This window comes from Xiphophorus couchianus, chromosome 6 (genome assembly GCF_001444195.1).
Source record: "Xiphophorus couchianus chromosome 6, X_couchianus-1.0, whole genome shotgun sequence".
In the NCBI taxonomy this organism is placed as follows: domain Eukaryota; kingdom Metazoa; phylum Chordata; class Actinopteri; order Cyprinodontiformes; family Poeciliidae; genus Xiphophorus; species Xiphophorus couchianus.
The window spans coordinates 26,854,539-26,878,220 of NC_040233.1; the positions used below are offsets into that span (position 1 = coordinate 26,854,539).

Consider the following 23,682-nt stretch of genomic DNA (forward strand, 5'->3'; position numbering starts at 1 on the left):
ACAGGGTGGAGCAGGGAGGAAGAAACAAGACCAACGACCAAACAACCACAACCAGCAACAATGCACTGTGGCTGACGGCTTGTGTTTCAGACTGATGATGGAACATCAGTTACCGGTTGGTTTTTTTTTAAACCAAAGATGCAAGGATTTGAGTAATATTTCTTCAGAAACAAAGAAAAGAGCAACGAGTAAATAAATAAACTAAAATAAACTGTGTTTGATTGTGTTCACTGAGGCTTTAAAGCAGGGGTCCCCAAACTCGGTCCTCAAGGGCCGGCATCCTGCATGTTTTAGTTCTCTCCCTGGTTTAATGCACCTGGATCCAATGGTGGCTCATTAGAAGGCCTAAGAAGAAGATTACTATGCTGAAAAGGTTGTTGGTACTACCAGGGAGAAAACTAAAACATGCAGGATGCCGGCCCTCGAGGAGTTTGGGGACCCCTGCTTTAAAGTCATCATCTGCAGTGAAGCTGTTCTTGCATCCTTAGTGTTTAAGTCTAAAACTGCAGTTTTGTGGCTTTGCTGCAAAGATGAGTCCAGTGACAGTATATGAAAAAGCACTACATCTCAAACTTCAGCATATTGCATGAGTGTATTCTGATGAAACTCACACTGGTGCACAATTTCATCAGCTGAAGGTGTTATTTTGAGCAGAATGTGAAAAAAATGCTGATTTTAGCAGAAAACTTCATATGAGCAACTATATGTGTGAGTCATGTGTAATCATACTCTGATTATCTCAAAACATTTAGCACCCACAAAAATAAAACAAATAAAAACAAAGATATAAAATGGAAGTTAAATTTCATAAAAGAAGGACAAAAATCTCCAAGCGGCTCCTAAGTTGAAGTTTCTACTGTTGGATGATGGGATAATTTCTTGTTTGTGTTTAGAGCATCTTGATGGTGCTTCTTTTCCTCTAGATGCTTCTATCAAAGCCTGGATCAGGAAGATACACCGTTCTGGACTACAGGAAGGAAGACTGCAGTCAGGAAGTGAGGACACAGATAAAGAAAAGAAGAGACTCAAGTTGAAAACTGAGTTCAGCCATCTCCAAAAAGACAGCAAACGTTAAAGGAAAATGAATCTTTTTTTGGACAATTTGTGTCTAGAAAGCAGGTTTGCATTCCTGAAGTGGTCAAACAATATGTTAATTTCTTTCAACCTAAGGGAGGGAGCATCATAGTGTTATTTAAACTCTGTCAAAGTGAAAGTTACCAAAGTCTGAGAGGAGGAATCAAAGTACTCACAGGTTTTTTGAGGAAAAAGACAGACAGGGCTCCGATCAGAGGCATGTCCCCCAGCAGAGGCTCCATCACCACCCTCAGCATGCCATGAAGCTGCAGACAACAAAACATCATCAAACTGTTTCTGCTCAGGAATTATCAACAAATATTGACTTCTGGAGAACATAAGTCCTATTTACAATAACTGGGTCTGAATTAAGTCTCAGAGTTTGGTGCCATTTCCCTTGTAGAGGATTTATTAGAAAAGATTTTGGAGTAAGAAGTGTTGCATCTGAACTGCTTTTACTGGTTCAAATGTTGATATTTATTTTACTAAAAACTGCAACAACACAGAAAATTCTTTATGAAGCTGGAAATACAAAACATCCCCTTTTTTTGTTCCCTTCTTTGTACTTTGTTTGCGGCTTTATCGGCGTCTATTTCTCAGATAATTCACATATTTATTGCAACAATTTATTAACTTTTAAAGTCTGAGAGCAAGAAGCCAAACCAGGGGCATTGAGGGGTATTTTTTTCTTTGTGCTGCTGTGAGTCAAACCTCAGACATGTAGACTGCATGTCTGCAGCACCAAATTTGGTCATAGCTTCTTGCTCTGAGCAATCACAGAGCACTTTGGTCATCAAAATCAATCTGGTGAAAAAGATTGAAGATAGGCATTAGTTTTGTTTATGTCCGTTTCCTCCTGCAGCCCACTGCTGCCTGAAAGAGGGCGCTTTATAAATAATGTGCAACCTATAATGCAGTCCCACCAGGACGGAGGAGGAATCTATAAATAAAAGATGTGACACAAGTGAAGAAAATAATGACTCATGGCTTATTCTCATGCTTAGAATAATCTAGTCAAGTTTGACAGGCGGTGAAAAGCATCCATAGAAACTTTTATTGCAGCTGTAAAATGAACAGAAGAGGCAGACACTGAGAAGCAGCAGTTTCTCTTCTCCCCGCTAATCTCTGAACAGCAAACATGGCCTGATCGGATGCCAACAGCTGAATGGATAACGTCTGCTTTATCAGACGCGAGTCAACACGTTATGTAAAATTCTCTCTGAGGGGGTCACAGATTATTGCAGGGGTCACAGCTAAAGGAATGAAGCAGAGCACAGTCCTGTCTGACTGACAACATGAATAACGAGGGACAGACTGCGCAGCTACAAGGCAGAACATAGTTTTAATTTTTATTTTACAGTTCAAAATTAGTGGTGGGACTCAATTTTAATCAAAAAACAAAACTTGACAAAATAAGCAATTATTTTCAATTCAAAAACCCTTTTTTCTGCTAAATTATTAAATAAATGTGCATATGAGCTCAACAACAGAGATATATATTGTTTTTAATCTATTTTTTATATTGGTGGAAAGTGCTTTGTCGTCCATTGCTGTTATTTGCTGATGTTGCTTGTGCATCAGATTTATGGGCGTACCAGAAACACACAAATACAAACATAAACTTTTGTGTGTAAAAAGAAAATGCAATTAACTGCATATATTTTGAAGGATTAATTAATCAAAATTAACACGTTATAGTCAAAGAAAAAAATTACTTAAGAGCATCTTTTCCATCTTTAGAACTACAAATATTTATCACATTAACTGAAAATATGAATATTTGCCACAATTCATTTTCTACTTCCATGTTCAAGATTCATTATATTTCCAGACCTTTCCAGATTGTGCAGGAACCTTTTCTCTTTTATTTTAAAATAAATAAGAACTGTTTATTTTACGTTTCACAACACAATGAACTTTTCCTTGATGTAAACTGTTTCTGTACCTGAAGTTATTTATAGAGACTTTGGGGAAATTTTAATGCGAATTTTTAAAAACAAATCAGTCATACCTGTATGCTTTTGATTCCAGCCCTGCAGTAGAACTTCTTGATGTCGATGTCAATTTCTGTGTTACCAACAAAACTAAAAGTAAAAATGGGAGAAAAATAAGCAAATTAAACCTGTTAATAGACAAGACAGTAGCCAAGGGAAACAGATATGCTGTGTTTTTTTAACAGAGATAACAAAAAGTAAAAATAGTCATTATTTGTGAAAGAAGTGTTGCCCTCACTTTTGTTTCATGCCATATAATTACAGCCCTACTGGCCTTTGATTCTACACCAAGCAAACTTTAATCAACATTTATTGGGATTGAACTTCTGTTTAGTTTTACTCTGCTGCAGACTGGTTGTAAGGATCTACAGGCAGCATTCTGTTGTTAAAACTACAAAAGCAAAATAAAATCTTGTGTCTGCAGCATCATGGTGAGTTTGTGAGTGCAGAAGGGAGGCCTACCTGATCTGCAGGTCCATGATGACCTGCCTCTTGTCCACATTTTCTGTGTAAACCTTCACCCCGTTCACTCTGAGCGGCTGCACACACACACACACACACACACACACGCACGCGCACACACACAAAGAGAAAACAAAAGGTGAGAGTGAGCAAAGTATTTGTCAAATGTGAGGAACAGTTTTCAGCTCAGGTGAATAATTAGCAGCTTTTCTTTAGAGTCTGCATCTGGAAGCTTCTGATGTTCAGGAGCACAAAACGAATAAAAATAGAAATGCAACAACAGAAAGATTAAACAGCTACTGAAGATTTGAAACAGTTCTTATTTATTTTAAAATAAGAAACAATTCAAAGTCTCTGCAGACCGCTGGAATGCCTTTAATCTTATCCGATATTTTGAATACACAAAGAGAGTGAAAGATTTTTTTTTAATTGAGAAAGTCAGAAGAAAAATAAGATCTTTGGTCCTGCAGATTAGAGCACAGAATAATTCAGCTCTATATGAAGTTAATTTATTTACAAACTTCCAAAATATAAGAAAAACATAGAAGCAGCTCACTGTATTACATAGACAAGTATCAGAAATGTAAATATCCAGTTTATGTTTTCTACTGGATATAGTTTGTAAAAATCAAAAAGGTATGATCCATGTTACTGCTGGTCTACTCATTCTATAAATTTGGCCTAGTAAAACTTGATTCTGCTGCAAATAAGATACTGACGACTGACATGAACTTCACAAAACCACCCAGAAGACTCAAAGCTATTGCTTTAGGGTGATATTAACTGGAATCAGTGAGCTGAGTGGTGACCCCGGTGTTTTGAAGCCTGACTCTTTTCTCCCTACCTTGTCTCCCATGTCGATCTTGGTGAAGCAGAAGGTGCTGAGATGAGGGTTGGCACCCTTCACAGCCGGCTCGATGGTCTCCCGGAACAGTTTGTCCACAAACTGGCAGATGAACGGCCACATCTGCTTCACCGTCTGAAGCAAAGCAGAGAGAAATGGAAAATTAACTGGGGAAGAACTTTTCTTCAATCCTATTTGACCTCATTGATTCTCAGTCACATGTTCTTTTTCTTCCACAACAAAGAGAAGCTGCACAGTAAGTAGCAGGCACGGCACAATATGCACAGTAGCTTCTTAATGTGTCATTTTCTTCGTTTGCATTCATGCTCAATATTGTTTTAGTCTGTTACATAAAATCCTAATCAAATAGATCAAAGCTTACAGATTTAACATGACAAAATGTGGAAAACTGCAAGCGGTGTGAATACTTTAGCAAAACTATTTTTGTAAGTGCTTTGCTGATTTCTTTACTTTGGCATTTATAAAACAAGTTCTTAAATTTCATTTGTTTTAATACTTTTCATCGTGCAGTTTGCACCTAAACCTTTCATAACAAGTACAGAGTCCAATAATGTTATTGATGGAAAGTTTTAGGCTGAAGGTTCTAAAGCATGTCTGCACTTAATGGGTGAAAGAAGAAAAACAACTAAAACGTGAACACCGAAGATCTCCCATTCCACACTCTGTCATCCTGCAGGAACATCTCAGGTCACTTCTGCTAATGGTGTGATTTAAGGAGCACATATCACCTTTAAAAGGTCCTGGAAATCTCCTCTGAGTGCTTACACAACATGTATAATTTAGCATCATTATCAATTTGAGTGTTTGGTTGGTGATCGTGGAATATTCTGGGAAGAAACAGTTATCGTCAGCGAATCTCTTCCAGGAACTGATCAGATTCTCATGTCTCTATAACTGGGACGAGGTCCCTCAGGGCTCCAGGTTCAGATCCCTTTTTAAACCCTATCTCACCACTTTGGCTTGCTAATAAGAGACGATGAGAAGTAATTGGTGGATGTCTGTGTGTGCTGGAAACAACAACAGCTTCTATCGGTACCTTATTGAGCCACTCCACTCGCTCCACATCTGGATAATGAACCTGGAAAAAAACGGAAAGGTCAAAGTTAGAATCAACGAACTACTGGTCCTTACTGGACCTCCACTCTTTAAAGTTTCTGTGTCAATATTTGTTAGTCTTGAACTCATCTGAGTCACAAGACAAAGTGACTCTGTTCACATCTGGCACCAACATCTGTTCCAGACAATCTGACACACTCCAGACGTTTTGAGGACGGTTTCTCTCCTGCTACCATTGGAGGTGAACTAATGCACCCGATCCACATCAGTTTAGCAGTCCAAACACTAAAACTTTAAAATGCCCCCCACTGACCTGACTACACATCGCTGCAAACCAATTTGAAGCAGAGAATATTGTAAGAATACAGTTTTAAGTTGCCAACAGTATTGTTTCAAAAATCACAGATTTTATGATGTATTTTTTAAAATGTGTTTCCAAAAAGTTATTGCATTGTCAATAAATCACAAAAAAAAACAATCTACAATCATTAAAGTAATATTTTTTAAAAATCTGTGAGGTAAACTATATTTCATATATTTATATGGTTAATGTGAATTCTGTGATTTAGTAATATAAAAAGCTTTTAAACAATCATTTAAAGAAAATCCCATCTGTTTAAAGAAGAAAATATTAGGGTGATGCTTGAATAAAAAAGTAGGGCTGCACTGATATAAAAATCTAATCTGATACTATGATATCAGATTATTATAAGCCTTTTTTATGATATCATAATACTGTGATATTATTATTGAGGTTATGGCCGATATTTACCAATATTATTTATGTCCTGCCCCTTCAACACCATTTAAAACCACACAGGTCATTGTTTTCAACTAAAATAAAAAATGTCATTCAATGAAGACATCATTTTGAACTTCATCCAAAGGGGAAACATATTTGCTGTGATGACTAACAATAAATCTTTTGTTAGGCAGCGACTGACCTCTTGCATTGATGATTGCTGCTGTAAGGTGAACTCCAAAAATCCAGAATTATACAGCATCTTAGTCGTTGCTGATTTAACTATTCTACAAAAGATATTCTCTCATTTCCCTAAAATTCAAAAGTACAACCCAAATCCTAACCAGTAGGTTTTATTGTGGCATGTAGAGTCATGATGCTCAGTTGACAGCTAGCCTAATCAAAGAAGCCTCCCAAAAAAAAACATTGAGGTTCAGCGCCGGGGCTTGTGGGATATCTGTGACAACTGAGACAGGCTGATCACGCTTCCACAGAGTCTGGCAGGCTGCCTGTGCAGCAGCGGCAGAGCTGCAGCAGACTGCCAGGAGAGACACGGCTGTTATATAATGCACACACTGACAGGAACCTGCACAAGTTTATGTTTATAAGCGAGCAGAAAAATTTAATTTATTTAAAACACCGCGCCCAACATCTCCACACATCAGTTTGAGATGCAACTGGCCTTTTCTTTCCTCACTTCAGCATTCAGCACAGACGACATATCAGCCGATGTTTGTCATGTTTTATATTAATAACCAATAGTTATTTCTATCTTGCAGCTGGTTTCTGTTTCTATGATTTTCAACAGAAATTATAAAGGATAATTGTTCTTAAAGCTGCGACTAACGATTATATTAGTAATTGATCACTCTGATGATGATAGATATCGGATTAAAAAAAAAAATCGGCACAGTCTACGGACCTTTAATTGAATTAATAAGCCTTTTTTCTTTCTTACAGAACATTAGGAATACATGAAAAGATGCATATAAATAAATCAAATCCTTTTTTAAAGGAAGAAAATTAATATTTTATTGCCTAAACTGAAATAAATGAATTTTTCCCTTTAACCCTTTAATGAATCTGATCAATTTTAAACTATGCCACTTGAGTAGTTTTGGCTAAAGTATATTTATAGACAAAGGCGTTTTCAGCTTAAATGCAAAGGGTATATATATATATATATATATATATATATATATATATATATATATATATATATATATTGTACAGCTTTGGCTTAATTAGTTGATTATTTCAACAATCATTTATTCCAATTAATCTGATTAATTGTTTCAGCCCTAATTGTTTTGTAACTGTATTTTTTTCTGAGGTAGAAAGCGTAGTCCAAGGTAAAAATCACAAAACAATCACCTTTGATAATGAAAAGTAGAAAGATGTTGATGAAAAGTGACTTTAAAGCATAAATTAAGATTGATATTCCTAAAGACAAAGTTAATTATCTGCTGTTTTTTTTACCTTCTTAAAACTGTTAATTGGGCTAAAAGTATACAGGCTGGACTTTAATTACTTTACACATAAATACATGAATAAAACAAGCTGCTGGATGAAGCCTCTCTGCCACTGTGTCAGGCTAACAGGCTCCTGTGACCCAGAGCGACACACGAGGTCAGTCAGGAAGTACATACAGTGTGACTCACATGCACAAAATCATGCATCCAAAATTTAAACAAACAACCTCACACTGATATCATCAACATCACCATGTGATGTTTTCAGAAATTACATACTAGCCTGTCTAATTTACTCTCATGTAAAAGAAAGCATAGAAACAGTTTAATTGTAAATCATCTGTTCATATGGTATAGAATCAAAAGTAATACAAGTTTGTTGAACTTGTAAAGGAAAAAACCTGGAAAGTAAAAAAATATCTAGACGTAACTGTTGTTACTTTGGTATTTACGCAATAATGATGCATCAGGAAGTTGGATGAAAAGCTCACTAAACAGCTGAATGTTTTACAAAAAGCCAAACAGACCTGAATATACAAGGCTAAAAGAAGAAGAAAATAATTAGTTCTCATTAAATCCAACTGACTCCATGAACACAGGGAAGTCAAACATGAGGTAAAATGCAGCTAAATATGCAAATAAAACACAAATCCTTGTGTGTTGTCAGTGTGTGTTCCTGGAGGTTTATTAAAGGTTAAACATGAGGTGAAGCTGCTGCAGAATGTTAGTTCAGCCATCTCTCAAGCAAGCTGTCTCTGAGATGAAGAGAAATGTTTCAGGTACATGGCTAAAATGTTAGATGAGACAGCAAAAATCTAAAGCTAAAACAACAACAACTGACAAGCAGCGGCATAAAGTAAACGGTTTATTTTAGGTGCAAACAAGACTAAATGATTCAGCTTTTAGAGGAAAATGCAGAAAACAGATGTAAGAATTTCAAATATAGGCATGCAGAAATGATTTTCCCTGACTGTAAATAAAGTCATGTGGAAACTTAATCATCATTTGTCGTTTCTGGATGATTCAAGATGGAAATATGGAGCAGAAGACTATCATAGCAGGATTTTTGCTCCTTAGATATTAACACAATGCCAAAAAGGAAGGATATCAGCAATGGCCTTTGAGCAGCAACTGCAGCGGCCGACCAATGTGGGAAAGGATTTATGACCATTTCCAACAAATGTATTTACAGGTGAAAAATATTTAACAGTCTCTCCAGGTTTTCACGATCCAGCAATCACAGAAATTAATGTAAAATAAACATATCCTTCCATTTTTTTCATAATCATGCATAATCATAAGCTTATTGCTACTTTTCTACAAAAATACTAGAAAATATTGCGTTTTTGTGATACTAACTCTTATAACATCGTATTTCTTGATGTCATTTTGTAGTCAAAATGTGAGTGATCAAAATGGAGAGTAGCAGAAATTTAGCTATTTAAGTTTTTTAAAGTATAAAAAGGTTTGTGTACAATCTCTCTGCTTCTTTTTTTTCTGATCTTGTTTTTTAATACATACATTTGGAAGGGGTTTAAAAAGGAAGAAACATTATAAAATGCCTTGCAAATATTTCTAACATTTCACCATAAAATACATTTTGCAATCAAAATGAGTGCTTTTGATTGCAAAATTAAAATCACAAGAACAATCGCAAACGTTGCAAATTTTCATCCCATCAAATTCAGTCTTTGGAAAGTAAATTTGCAACATGACTCGTGCTGCATCTGAATTAATCAGATGCAACTGAAACTATATCATGATAGTTTTAGAAAATATGTCCTTTGGATAAAGGAAACTGAATTCAAAATCAACACAAATACCTTCTACAATTGTGAAGCATGGTGGTAAAAATCACAAAACGTCTCAATCACAATCACCTTTGATAACTGCATATCGAAGTATTCTAGAGTCAAACATGAGGCGAGCTATGTGACAGATGAAGTTTAGCCCAACCAACTTGTTTCGATGTTGGGACAATAATCTCTGATGGAGCAGAAATTTATAAAAGAATGACTAAAAAGACTAAAGGCACTGCAAGTCTAAACCTAAACCTACCGTTAATTCTTCCACCATGACTTGATAGAATGATACAGTAATACAGAACATGACAGCTGAGAAGTTTTACTGCTAAACGTTGTGTTGTTCTGAACTGTCGTCTTGAATAAAGAAGCTTATGTGAAAATAAAAGATGAGTCACATGAAGTCCATACAGCTTGATTCAACATGTGCTTCATTCTTCAGGTTTTAACAGGTAACAACATGTAAATGTGTTTATTTTTCTCCTGTAATTTATGACCAAAAGTGAAGCTTACAGAATGAGAGAGCAAGAAAAACAACACATCTGCTCCAAGAACTGGGAGCAAAAATTCAACAACAAACATTTATTACTTTGAGTCACCAGGGAACCAATTAATTTTTCATGAATAACTCATAAAACCAGAGACGCTAAATGAAAGAGGTCATTTTAGGACTTCTGTTTCACCCAGTAAGGGGCAACCAGGAGAACCAAAATTATTTATTATAACACTGGATTGAGTAAAAACCAACTGATCTTCACATACATAACAAAAAACTAGCAAATCTTCCAGTTTGTGTGACACGTTATATTCTGATTTTTCAGATTTAATGTTAGTTGGATAATCTGCAGTGTCCTTACATCATTTAACTTGCTGATGCAGTGTAAAAACACGCATTTCTGGATCATGTTTCATGCCTGCAGCAACAGCAGTGCAGACCTCCACAGGTTCTGATCCACAGAGCTGTTTTCTATCCAACCGCAATTTAAAAAAACAGAATCAGACTTCAGGCAAAACCATGACTCACTGAAGACTAACTGTTAGACAGCCAATCAGCAGCAAGCTGAAGCATCTCCATTTGTGCTTCTGATGAGAGTCATGCTTCAGCTATGCACCAGCTGTGTGGAAATCCTACACTTTATTTTAGCCACACCTCCAGCTCAAAATCTGAGCGCAAGAGGAACGGGGAGACGAGTAAAAATGTAAACTGAAACAAAAATCTCCTCTTCCTAACATGGTGACAGCAGAACAAGCTGCTTCCTCCTGGTTCACATGAATTTTAAAACTGTCTGGCAATTTTCAAAACCTAAGAAATCACACAAAACAATAAAAAAATCTAACTGGTTTGTGTGATGTTGAGTCACACAAATCGATTTCCTTCACCAAAATTCAGATGCCAGACGGGAACTCTCTCAAAACCTCTCGAGACCAAACGTGACTTCAGGGTAAACAAACATGGCCGACTGGGAGAAAGAAAAAGGCAATAGTTTTTCTCTATCTTTAACAGAAATAACATTACAAAGGTGTCTACGATGGTCACCAGACGTTCTGGGCCTTCATGACAGTTATTTTGTCCTATTTTTAAAATATCTTGAGAAAAAGTTGTTCTCAGTCTTTGGTAATTACAATTGACAGCATTTTTTTATTTTGCAGTCTAGGGATTGAAATCATCGTCCATTCCTCTTTGCAAAATACCTCAACCTAGGTCAGATTGGATGGAGAATATTCATGAAGATCAGTTTAAGGTTTTGCCTCAGATTCAGGACTAGAATATTCTAACATCAATATACCTGAGTCTGAACCACTGCATCACGTTCCACGTGTCTGCTGCACCAACTGAAGAAAGTTCAAGAGTCAATAATACTTTGAGAGACACAAGACAAACAGGCTACTGGGGATTGGCCAAATACAATCACCTGTAGTTTTTATTGGTTCAAATCAAAGTATTCCCACACAGTTAAAACACAGAGTAATTGAAGGTAGTCCACAATAATTTAATATGGCACACACCCACATTTCAACATGAGCAATGAAGCTGCAACATAAAGTCATCTGAGCCACCGCATGATAATGCAATAGCAACTCTTAAACCTGAGGACTTCTGCAGCAAGGTCGACACCCAATTTACAAAACTATAAGCCATAAAGCTCTCAGTTATAAAACTAACATTCAAACCCATTACATATGTTGCAATATTTGTAAAAGGGTTTGTGTTTCAATCCATCTGCAGCAGAGTACAGTCTGGCTTAAGTTTGATTTTCTTTAACAGCATCTTTCATCTAAAAATACATCAGCATAATAAGATTATCAGATAGCAGCATATCAATTCAAGATGAAAGCGCAACTTTAAGAGGTCGGGTAAAGTTTAGATGGATCTGTACAAAAATCTCAAAAAGAGTTTCACACTCCAGCTCAGTATGTATGAAACCAGATAAGGAGAGAAAGAGCAAAAAACTGGGAGTTTTTACATTTTATAAACATGAATATGTTTTTTGAGTGTCTGACCTGCAGATCACAAATCTATACAAAACTGATCAATTTCAATCACTCATTTACCATCAACATTTAATCTAACAGGTCTTTTCTATGATCTGTATTAAAAACTGAAAGTGTCTAGCATAGACCAGATACCAATCATCAATCTAAAATGCAATCAGTCCAAACAAAAGTCAATTAAAAATACCCAAACATGAGAAAAGGCCATTATATTCTTCACATTGATGCAGATATTAGCAATGAAAGAACAACAAAAACAACTAACACAAACAGCAAATGAGAATTAGCCAAGAAAACAACATCCAAAAAAATAGAATATATAAATATTAACATGCAGACTTTTCATCATTCTGCTTAAAATAAAGCAAACCATTGAAAACCCCCTGACTTCACATTAATGCAATGTGAAGGTATACAAAATGTGGGTTACCAACATACCTGTGGGTTGCAAAAATATCATATCTCCACTTTCTTTACAGTAAAAAATTATTTTTATTACAGTTATCCAATTCATATTAACAGCTCTTAAAAACACCATGACTCAATAAAAAGATTTCTAACCAGATTCTAATTAGTGTGTACAATTTTGCTCATCTGTATCATTTAAGAAATATGTTGCCAATTTTAAGACCTTAAACTTTTTAACTAAAACATCAATCGGGTCAATTAAGACTTTCTACGTATTGAACAGTAAAAAAAAACATTTATATCATGTTTATTGTGTGAACTGAGCTTAACTTTAGCATTAGTGTTACTATTATTATTGGTATTAGTATCATTTAATTTTCATCTTACTCATGGCTGCTGTATTAAATGATTACGTAATTAGTCTGAATACACAATGCTAAGCAGAGCGAATACGCTAAGTACTTTCAATTAGCTTCATGCTAATACTTGAAGTTCATGAACAATAATATTGTTGTTTTGAGACCATTTTCAAATAATATAATAATAATGGCATAATAATTCAAGTTTGCCCTCCCAATGATCCATAAACCTTAATGTCTAACAAGCATTTAACACTGGATCTGGAAGACATTTTAAGTATTCAAAATAAATAAACAAAAACAACTAAAAAAAACAAATAAAATGGTGATTGGTCTCTAAAAAAGGGGCTAGTGAAGACTAATACATCAAACTGAAGTCTGAGGCTTAATTACTTCATTAAAATATATGTTTTCAAGTTTAGTTAAAGGAAAAAGAAAAAAAACTAAACTTAAACTTCAAATATAATGCAAAAAATATAGAAAAATCTCAATCTTTCAGCTTATGCAGGTCGTCGACATTTTTTAATCACTTATCATCCAAGATCATCATCTCTCCCACTTCTAGTTATACTGGTTGTTTCCTCTAAACGCTGCGACCGGCTGACAGGCTTTGAATGGATTTAAATGGAAACCAGCTCCCAGTAAGGCTTGCTAAGCCTATATGGCTCCAGGGAAGAACAGCGACACACTGTATCACAACACAAAAGGCCATCTGTTTCAACAGGGAGCCGATTGTTAAGTAGATTTACTATTTTTCACACATTGATATTTTAGATGTACTACAACATGGGAGGTGCTAAAACAGTTACGTTAAGGCATGGTTTAGATTTTTTTTTATATAACAAAAAGACAAATATTCCTTCTACAAATTCAAACGATGACGACAAAAATGTGCAGATTAAACACTTGTAGGTTAAAGTAAAGGAGAGGCTTTTCTGTTCCTTTCACATTGTTTCCATTCCTCCTGCAGAGCGGAGCAGAGAGCAGCCCGGCCCTTTGGCACTTCAGAACGTGAGATCTCCACCCAGGCCGTGTCAGACCAGTGCACACATACAGTATGAAGAGTGGGAGGAGGAGGAAGAGGAGGAGGAAGGAGGAAACTGCTCCATTACTTCATTGCTGCTGGTTGTGAGAAAGAGCTGAACAGACTGACTGTTTCCTTCAAGGTTAACACCAACGGTGAAGGGAACAAAAAGGGGTTTCACCAAAACCTTTCTATTCGCCATCAAGTCACGCCCAATAATAACTCATCTCAACCAAACTCCTCTGACTCAGACTTGCCTCAAATCCACTGTAACTTTAAGAGAACAGGATTATTTAGGGAATTGCACCAATTTAACCTTTAGATGTCTGAATTAACTTTGCTGTTTTTGAATATTTTTAATTTTATTTTTATCTTCAGCACAACTACACCTGTCAGACCACACTTCATTTAAACCTACTTTATTAACATATCAAATCTTAAATTAAACCATCCAAAATAACCAACTTATTACATATGTTGGTGTAACTTACTGTAAGTTAAAGTGGAAAATTTTAGGGGGGTTTCCTTCCACAATATCTCTATTAAATTAAATTCTGTTTATTTATATGGCACCAATTCAAAACACGTCAACCAAAGGTCATATGGGGCCTTAAGCAGAAATTGTTTCGGGGCCCGTTCTGTTCAAAACATCAGCACCATTAACAGTTTTTCAGTACAAATGTGGGGAAACCTGGGAGAGGGGGCGGAGCCTATAATTTGATGAGATATGTTTATGGACAAAACAAATCTCAAACACAAAGAAAAGGTCAAACTAGAGGCACAACAATCACACTAGGATTGTTGTGCCATGTCTATACAAATTCTTTAAATGTTAAAACATTTCTGTTTATTAATACAGAAACCATCAAAAACAAACTAGACACCAAAAAAATTTCAATAAATAAAAAAAGTTAATTCAAGCTATTATAAGAAGAGGCTTAGAACTGGCTCTGGTCTGAAGGCTCTGCAAAAAAAACAACTGTGAATTCAATCAAATCATCCAGGCAGATTTCCGGTCAAATACATAAATTCCTAATGGATTATGTCAGACAATGCAGTCAAGTTCAGTTTATTTTCAAATTACTTTAAAAGTTTTTTTTCACTGACAGATTGCATGGATTTGCAGAAGAAGCAGGTTGCTTGTTTACATCTCCAACCTGGAATACGCTCTTTTCTAATTCCATCTTTTTCCAGACTATTAAAAATGGAATAAAAAACCTGCACAGAAATATCACAGCTTACAAACAGTTCAGTGGAAAACGGAGCATCGCTTTTACAAACTTCATTTTTGCTTCAAATTTCACCGCAGCAATGCTTTTTTGGAGGAAAAGGAATAATTGAGGCATATTCTCTCAAGGTTTCATAAATATGCTAATTTGTTCAGTCTGAGTTGCGTTTCTATGCGTCATGATAACAGAAAACATTGTATTGGTTCTGACTGCAGCCTGTAATTTACCCGTCTGACTTCATTCCTTCAGAAACAGATAATTCACACTTTTGATACACTGACCTGAAAGCTTCATTTCCTACTATAAAGTTTAGTCATCTAATTCAACATGTCTCATGAAATGAACCACATCTGAGCATCAAAAGCTTTTTATACATTGAAATTATTAGAGTTAAACAACTTGTTTCCCTCAATGATCACATGAATAGCTTTAACAACATTCCTTTTATGCTCCTCTGGTTTTCCAGCCTTCTGGTTAATCAAGTAATTATGAAGAACAGCTGAAACTGAACTACTTTCTAAAGCTTGATAAAGCTTGATTGTGAATCTAACTCTATATTCATCATTTCAGAGTTGGTTTAAGACTTTGGAAGACAATTAAAGCCAAACTTAAAAAGCTGCAAAACAAGACCAACGACCTGGAACAATAAAAACTGAGTCACCCTTTGTTTCTACTACAGCACAACATGAAAGAGCCGTTCACTGTGAACTTATTTTCTTAGTAATCAAAGTGTGCTATTACCTCAGACTCTGTGCTGCTGCCCACACTGCCGATCAAATCTCATTTCAGGAATATTTGCAGGGAGACAATATCAAGTCCAGGAGAGAATGAGGCCACTGAAATATCATCAGAACTGCTTCACTGCTCACCTTACCACCAAGAGTGTGTTTATTCAATATCACACATCTACTGTATGCTACCACACTGTCTATGCCTCATTCTTAAACCACTGGGTTCATTATTATTATGTCAATCTATCATATACTGGTGCAACTGATTCCATGCAAGAGTTTCTCTTCAAATAAATTGAGGTTTCTGTCAGTTTTTAAATAATAGCAACAACATATTCAATTGCCTTTAATTTCCATTCGGTTTAAATAATACTCAACAAGCTGAACAGAGTTGTGCACATCAACCAGATAAATACATGTAACGTTTTCTCCATAATAAAAAAAAAAAACTAAATTAAAAGATTGCCTTAAGTTGTGAGCTATTCATCTGCAATTACTTTGGCGTAATCTCAGAACTGCATTCAGGTCAAACTGTGGGATCCAGATAAACTCCTACTGAGGAAGACTGAACATTAAGTTCTGCTTATTGATAAAAATTAGATTAACTAATTACTCAATTACAAAACCTTGAACTATCTTTATAAAATTTCTAATGCTCATTAGACAACTACAAATAAAACATCCGACAGTCCTTTCAGAGATTCTGTATCAACTTATTAACCTTAACACCATATAAAAAAAAACATTTACATTCTGGGCAGAAATACAGAATGCCATATTATTATTATTATTATGAACAGTTTTTACAGCAGATATTAACCTGGTCAATTTCAGATTCACATTATAAGAACTAATATAGACTTGTCTCTATTTTTGCATGTATTTTTTTATGTCGTCACTGCTGTTTGAACAACAAATTGCCCCCAGGTGATATTAAAGTTTACTTAACTAATTAGATGATTTTCTCAAATATTAAATGTATATTTAATACATCCTGCCTGTAATTTTACAGTCAGGATAGATAAATTTGATCTTGATTCCAACATTTCAGAGCGTATAGTCCCAGCTGTGAGCTCTGAGCAGACTGTGTGAAAGTGGCATGGGGAGCTCTGAGGTCAGTGTGACAGAGGTGAACCAGATACAGTATCTTCTGCGAGGACAGCGAAGCAGTGGCAAAAGCTGAGTGTCGTTCAGGGTCAAAGTTCACTGCTGCTTGTCACAGTTTCACCTCATGTTAGACGAATCAACTCATTAAATTAGGAAAACACCGAGCTGACAAGCGGCTCTGTCTGATTTCATTAGAAACGCTGCTGCAGCAGGTTAACACCTCTGTGAACTACATCTAGTGAAACGCAGTAGTCAGCCATTTTCTCTCCTCTGTTATGGCTGTTATTGATGACCATCATATTTGTGCTGCTCAGTAAGAAGCTGTATGGGCTTATAACATGAAAGATGGCATTGCTCAATCTGCTGCACTGAAAGAAACTTCATTTAAAAGACTCGCCTTTTATCATGTACTATTTCTCTTTAACTGCACTTATGGAAAACTTATTTTACTCTTAAGAAATCAGACAGATGTAGTACCTAAGGATGAAGCGATCCACTTTTTTCACTTCTGATACCGATATCTGAGGATCAGTTTCGGCCGATACCGATCCGATTCAGAAAAACAGCGCTTATTTTAAAAACAGACAGGAATGTACTAAATTACAAAAGTATTTGATGACTCCACGAGTGCAGCACTCTTAAATACACCAGTAGCTTAACAAGCTTGATTACACTTTAATTTGTTCAGTCAGTGCAATTAGGAGTGTAACAGCCAATGAAAAACAAATAATAAAGAAACTGAAACTGATAAATACAATAGGTTGACTATTGTGGTCAAACCTGTAAAAATAAACTGCAACAAATGTTTAGTCAAATGGTTCAGAAAGTGCAAAAAGAAATTCTAAATATAATGAAAAATAAATGACGTCACTCAGAGCACAAAACATAAAATTAGACTGACTAGATCTGCCCTGATATCCGCTCTAAACTATTTTTAAAATTGTGACCAATACAGATATTAATATCAAATCAGTGCAGCTCTTATAATACCATTTAAAAGAGCTAGTAAGGCGAGAAAATAAAATCCTAATGAATCGATTCATACGAGCAAAATTTTCCACTCCAACATATCTGATCTTTTACGCACACGCCCACTTCAAATACATTCCTGCATTCTCAGCATGCAAGGGACTGGTCATGTGTCTCGTACGGCATGACATTTGTCAATACGAAGAAAAAAATGACAGCAATGTGGAAGTTGTGTGTTCAGTCGGCCTCCTCCTCAACCATTTAATAAGCTTCACTACATGCCGAGGGGCAACTATGAAAAGAATGACAGGAATTACAGTAGACTGAGTCCTGAAGGACAACTTCAACAGTTCACTGGCTTTTAATTGCATTTCTAACAAGAGAAATGAAAACAAAGCAGTTAATTATCAGAGTCAGGCCAGCCAGCATATTAATGACTGAATTTAATGACAGAAAAATCAGATGTTGCTGATTTGTTTTTCTGTTTTTGTTCCTCGATGTAACCAGACTAATTTTACTGGAACAGATGGTCTGTGTTAAGGAAATATGATTATTTTTAATGCTTAATACAGTTAATCTTAAAAGATATATGGAACACTCTTATTTTGAACAGGTTTGTGTTAAGCATTTAAAACTAAACCAGATGGGTAAGTATTCAGAGACACAGGAACCAAATGCAGATTAAGGGAGATCTCTCAATGGGACCCCCACTGTGAGGCCGGGCCACAGGCGAAGCCATAAAATTAGCATTTTTCTTGGGAGACAGGGACGTTAGATTTCTCAGGTATCTGTGAGGTCTTATCTCAGGATCGTTCTGTACTCAGAATGACCGTGGGAGCCACGGGGGGTCAGAGCGGTCAGAGCGCAGCAATCAGCTATCCGCTCTTTTGTTTTGGTAGAAGGCAGATGGTCCTTTGATCTTTGCGTAGATTGAGGGGAGTGTCCAAGTTTCTCTGGGAGTTTCCAGTTGGCCAACAAGAGGAACGCCTAGAATGCATAAATTAAATAGGAAAACACCCACTCAGTATAAAATTTAGTGTCATCACTAAATTGTCAGAAAGTTGCCACCTTTTTGCTTTTTTGCATTGGCTCTCTCTCCAAAGACGTCTTTGCTGTTTGTCTTTGTTTCGTGTTTGTTTTGTCTCCCCTTGTGTGTCTTTATTTTATGAGAAAAATGCATATCTCTGTTCCTCTGCAGCTTTGTTGTCGATTGCTTTGTATGAGATTAAACTCTGTGATCTGTGACGTCAACGCGCAGTGTGGTGGTTCCACTTTCTAGCGGCTGCCCTGCCCGCTGAGAGGACCCGGGTTTTAAGGAAGAAGACGAGCCAAACGATTTGTCTAAAGTTTTTAATAATTATTCTTCCTTTACATCTGGTAAAAATGTCAGATGAAATGTCAACAAAAAGCAACACTTTAAGTGGTTTTAGGATGTATGGAATTCATAAACATAGAATGCAGACCTACTTTTTAGCTTATAGTACTAATTTTGTTTTCAAAAGCAACAAAAACGTCTGAATTAATCCTGTCACAATAACAAATTTTCCTGGACAATAAACTAATCCAGAAATTATTGTGATATGATAATATTGTTGTTTTAAGACCATTTCAAGCAATGTATTGATAATGGCACAATAAGTAAGTAAAATTGCCCTTAAAAAATATTAATCATCTAAATGAAAATTATCAAGCTCATTTTAATTCATCTTGTGACTAATTGATTAAATATGGAAATTGTGGAGTGACTAGTCTGGACAAATTCTGACTAAAAAACTCTCTGGGTGGAAAGTCTTGCAAAAAATAAAAAATTCATATGAACTGCTTCATACACTTGAAGGTTTAGACTAACATACTGTATATTTACATTTACTGACCACCAAGATATTTTAAGTGTCTACGGATCAGATTTTGATTAAAAAAAAGAAAAATACGAAATTTCCTGTTTATTAACAGATCAAGAGGTAGATTGACTAAGATTTTCTTTAAAAACAAGCAAAAATATTGACTTCCTCACAAAGAAATAACAGATTTCTGATATTTCCTTCTTTTGTGTTGGATAAACCAGTGATTGAACTAGGACTTCTCATTTTTAACAAACTTAAAGAGTTACTTAATACCAAATCCAATCTGGAGAAAGAAGGTAAAAATGAGTGTGTTACTCATGGCTGAGATTCTGCCCCTGATCCAAGATGTTTGATGCATTGCCACATTCCTAAGTAATCAAAACGCTGATAGAATCAAATCAGGACTCACCCAGGGCGGCAGCTCCGTTGCTGGCATACTCTGCTTCGCGGCCGTATCCTTGTGATCTAGGAATGCCAAAGCCCGGTTTATCCTGTAGTCCTTGCTGCCATGGTTCTTCCTCCAGTAAAAAAGCATGGCGAGTCCAATCAGAACCCAGCTGAAGCTAAACTCAAAGTATCCCAGCACGTAGATGGGGAATATAACAGCAAATGTTTTGGCAAATTTAATCCACATTTGAGAGACGTCGGTCAGTGAAGACGGCTGCTCTTCTTCCAGCTCCGGGGCCAGAGGTGGACCTGGTGGCGGCGGTACCTGGTTCCCGTTGGGTGCCGGGACCGGTCCATTCGCCCTGGTGCCTGGTCCTGCTGTGCCCTCCATCCTGTTGCTCATTTCCTCACTGTAAAGACATTTTTGGCAGTGACTTATAGAAGAGCCTTTCACAGTATTATCACAAGGATATGGAGTCGTCCTCGGACAGTACGCTCTTATAGGGTGGTGACAGGGCTTTGGCACACCGCAGAGGCAGACAGACAGAGCTGGCATGGGCCGGTGAAAAGCTGCAACACTGGCAGTCAGCAGGCTAAACATAGCGCTAAATAAACTGGCTGGAGTTAGAAATGAAAGAAGAAGGTTATGACTTTGATTTGAATATTAGAGCAGGATTTCAGGGCTCAGAAAACAATGAAGACAATGTAAACAAGGGAATAAGTGTGAGACAAGACATTATTATTGCAGCAGGTATAAAGCTCAACTGTCTATTAAAAAGAAGATTGTTTAAGCTGCTACAAAAATAACTGGCAATGTATTTATTACTGATGGGTAGAGCTGGAAAGTAAATCAAATAGATGAATATCAGTAGATAAAACATCTGAGAGAATAATTAATAAATTCACTGAACTGCACAGCATTCTGGGCGATGTAGGCAGAGGAAAGACAACCTCTTACAGCCAACTAAGCTAGGTTGGTGGCATCAACTGACACTCGCTCTTTGGTTACCTAGCAACTCATTCGCTCTTTGGTTACCCAGCAACAACATGCTGAGCAACTTGCACTGCAGCAGTTGAAAGTTTTGCCACTGTGTCTCATTAGCCCTGCTAATGGCCCAGTTATCTATTTAAAATATGAACATAGATTCAGGTTGACAGCATCAAAACAAACTGTCTCACATGTTCAACACATGAGTTTGCTGTACACATGTTTTTGTGTTTTTAATAAGTTTAACCTAAATAGTTACATGGTGATAACCCCATTAAATACAAATAAGCATCAGGTGCAACAATGAATTTAAAAAGAAAATTATATGCCAGCTGCACAGTGGCGCAGTTGGTAGCACTGTTGCCTTGCAGCAAGAAGGTCCTGGGTTCGATTCCCGGCCGGGGTCTTTCTGCATGGAGTTTGCATGTTCTCCCTGTGCATGCGTGGGTTCTCTCCGGGTACTCCGGCTTCCTCCCACAGTCCAAAAACATGACTGTCAGGTCAATTGGTTTCTCTAAATTCTCCCTAGGTGTGAGTGTGTGTGTGCATGGTTGTTTGTCCTGTATGTCTCTGTGTTGCCCTGCGACAGACTGGCGACCTGTCCAGGGTGTACCCCGCCTCTCGCCCGGAACGTAGCTGGAGATAGGCACCAGCAACCCTCCCGACCCCATTAGGGACAAGGGTGAACAGAAAATGGATGGATGGATGGATGGAATTATATGCCAAATTTAGATGAATATAGCTTGTTGAGATTTAGATTAATAGCACTGTCATAAAACGTTGGTATGTGAAAAGTCACCTTTGCTATGTACAAATGAAAAAGCTTTATAAATACCACTGCTATAAATCTATGGTAGCAATTGCCATCCAGAAACTCTACATCCTATAAATGTCAACTACTTCAACTCATTTGAAGCAATTAGCCTGACTTTTCTTTAAAATCAAGCTTTCTTTAAATACAGTTTGATACCCATAAATGCTGTTTTGCTATTTTGTTGTAAATTGTTATTAAAACAAGCTTTCTTCTGCACATGCCTGTGGCAACGCCACATTAGGCAAAAGGAAATTGCTCAGAGTTCTTTTGAGTATGCCCAATTGTAACTTTGTTGTTGTTACATGTTTTCATTAAGTATCTCCCACATTGTGTTTACTTGTAAAACATTTCAGCTGCATTTATTTTAGCAACAATGGCACGCATATATAGATATAGTTCTGAAGAAGAACAGGGCTGACTTCATCAACTACGTTGAGCCAGGAAGCTATAAAAGTCAAATGCACTGGTTAATATATTCCAATAAGGTGATTTACAAGTTTCAATGACATTTCCTGCAGATCTGCCACTCCACCCATTACTTCAGTCGAAAACAACAGTAGAGGCAGACAGATGGAGTTAAAATGAGCCCAGACTGTGCCTAAAACATAAAAGGTGGAGTCTTTGCAACTCAAATGCTTTCAATGTTTTCAAACACCAGCTGATCTGCTGGATTCTTATCCCTTTTGTGTTGTCATCTACTGACATATATATAAACAACTCTGCATTTTTTTAGTTCACTTAAAAAAAAGATGTATTTTGTGAAGTCCTGCAATCCTGCATGGCATTTTTCACTGTCATTAAACAGAGAAACTATGTCACTTGGTACCATCCTTAAACAAATGCTACTACAAATAAACAATCTTGAGTTTGTTAATCACAGTATGTTGTTATTAAAAGTCAACTTCATCTGCTGTCATGCCATCTAAAAAGTATTAAAAAGAATATTAATAGTGAAATTACTTGCAGGAAAACTATGCAGGCCATTCACTTAAATTCGGTTTCAACAATAAATTCCCAACTCTTTTGGTTTGTTTAATATTTTAGCTTTGAAAAGTCTCTTACTTCATTCCTCTACCATTACTCACTGCAACGAATGCTCAAAGCTGTTATGAAAGCAGAGATTTAACCAACATATTGAATGTTTTTTAGGGTATGTCAAAGCCGAATCAAATAAAATACAATAATTAATCCATTTTTTATCGACAAACCACTTTTGATGTGTCTGTATTTGATGTTTGATATAATGTAACTTAACTAGAGCAGTTTTTGAACCGAGTCCGCCTGACGACACAGTGACACGTATGAAGGCACTTCACCGGTGTTACGTACAGTAAAAAACAAAAACAACTACTTGTTCCTCAACGGCTAAAACTGAGCAAGCAGCCCACTCACCTATATCCTCCAGCAGCATTCGCTCTACCCGAAACAAAAAACAAGGAAAATTCAATCGAGCAGCTGCTTCCTCTGCATGCCGACCAGCTAAACTCCGACAACCCAGTTGCCTTCTCTGTTCATCCTCCAGTCTGTTAAGGAGAGCCGTCCGTCTCAGCAAATCTGCAGGAAGCTGTCATCGCGAGAAAACAGGTCACCGACAAGGAGGGAGCTTCAAACAGACGCAGCTGCAACAGACCCGGGCGCCATCTTGTGGCGGAAAATAACGGTCACGTTATCCAAACCACTCGGCTCATCCATTCATTCATGGCGAACGTTCAGTTCAGAGAGGTAGGTGTAAAAACAACAGAAAGAAGGGTTGACTATATTTAATGAGAGAAAATATTCAATTGACGCCAAAATTGTGTAGCTCATTAATAGAAGTAAATTTAAAAAACACCATTCTAAGTCTGAAATAAGGTTCAATTGCC

At 36.7% G+C, this 23,682-nt stretch overlaps 1 protein-coding gene across 3 annotated transcripts in view; it reads right to left on the minus strand.

The window, feature by feature from the left end:
• Nucleotides 1-23,388, minus strand: part of esyt2a (extended synaptotagmin-like protein 2a) — a 45,124-nt gene extending 21,736 nt beyond the window's left edge. The window contains exons 1-7 of one of the 3 annotated variants that reach the window (XM_028019912.1): nucleotides 23,213-23,388; nucleotides 20,041-20,428; nucleotides 5,432-5,473; nucleotides 4,375-4,509; nucleotides 3,531-3,607; nucleotides 3,086-3,158; nucleotides 1,251-1,340 (exon numbers count right to left, since the gene is read on the minus strand). In XM_028019912.1, coding sequence (XP_027875713.1) covers nucleotides 1,251-1,340; nucleotides 3,086-3,158; nucleotides 3,531-3,607; nucleotides 4,375-4,509; nucleotides 5,432-5,473; nucleotides 20,041-20,421 — 798 coding nt within the window. In that variant the 5' untranslated portion in view covers nucleotides 20,422-20,428; nucleotides 23,213-23,388. The remainder of the gene's footprint in view (nucleotides 1-1,250; nucleotides 1,341-3,085; nucleotides 3,159-3,530; nucleotides 3,608-4,374; nucleotides 4,510-5,431; nucleotides 5,474-20,040; nucleotides 20,429-23,212) is intronic. The other 2 variants (XM_028019913.1, XM_028019914.1) reach the window with 2 other exon arrangements.
• Nucleotides 23,389-23,682: the final 294 nt, after the last annotated feature.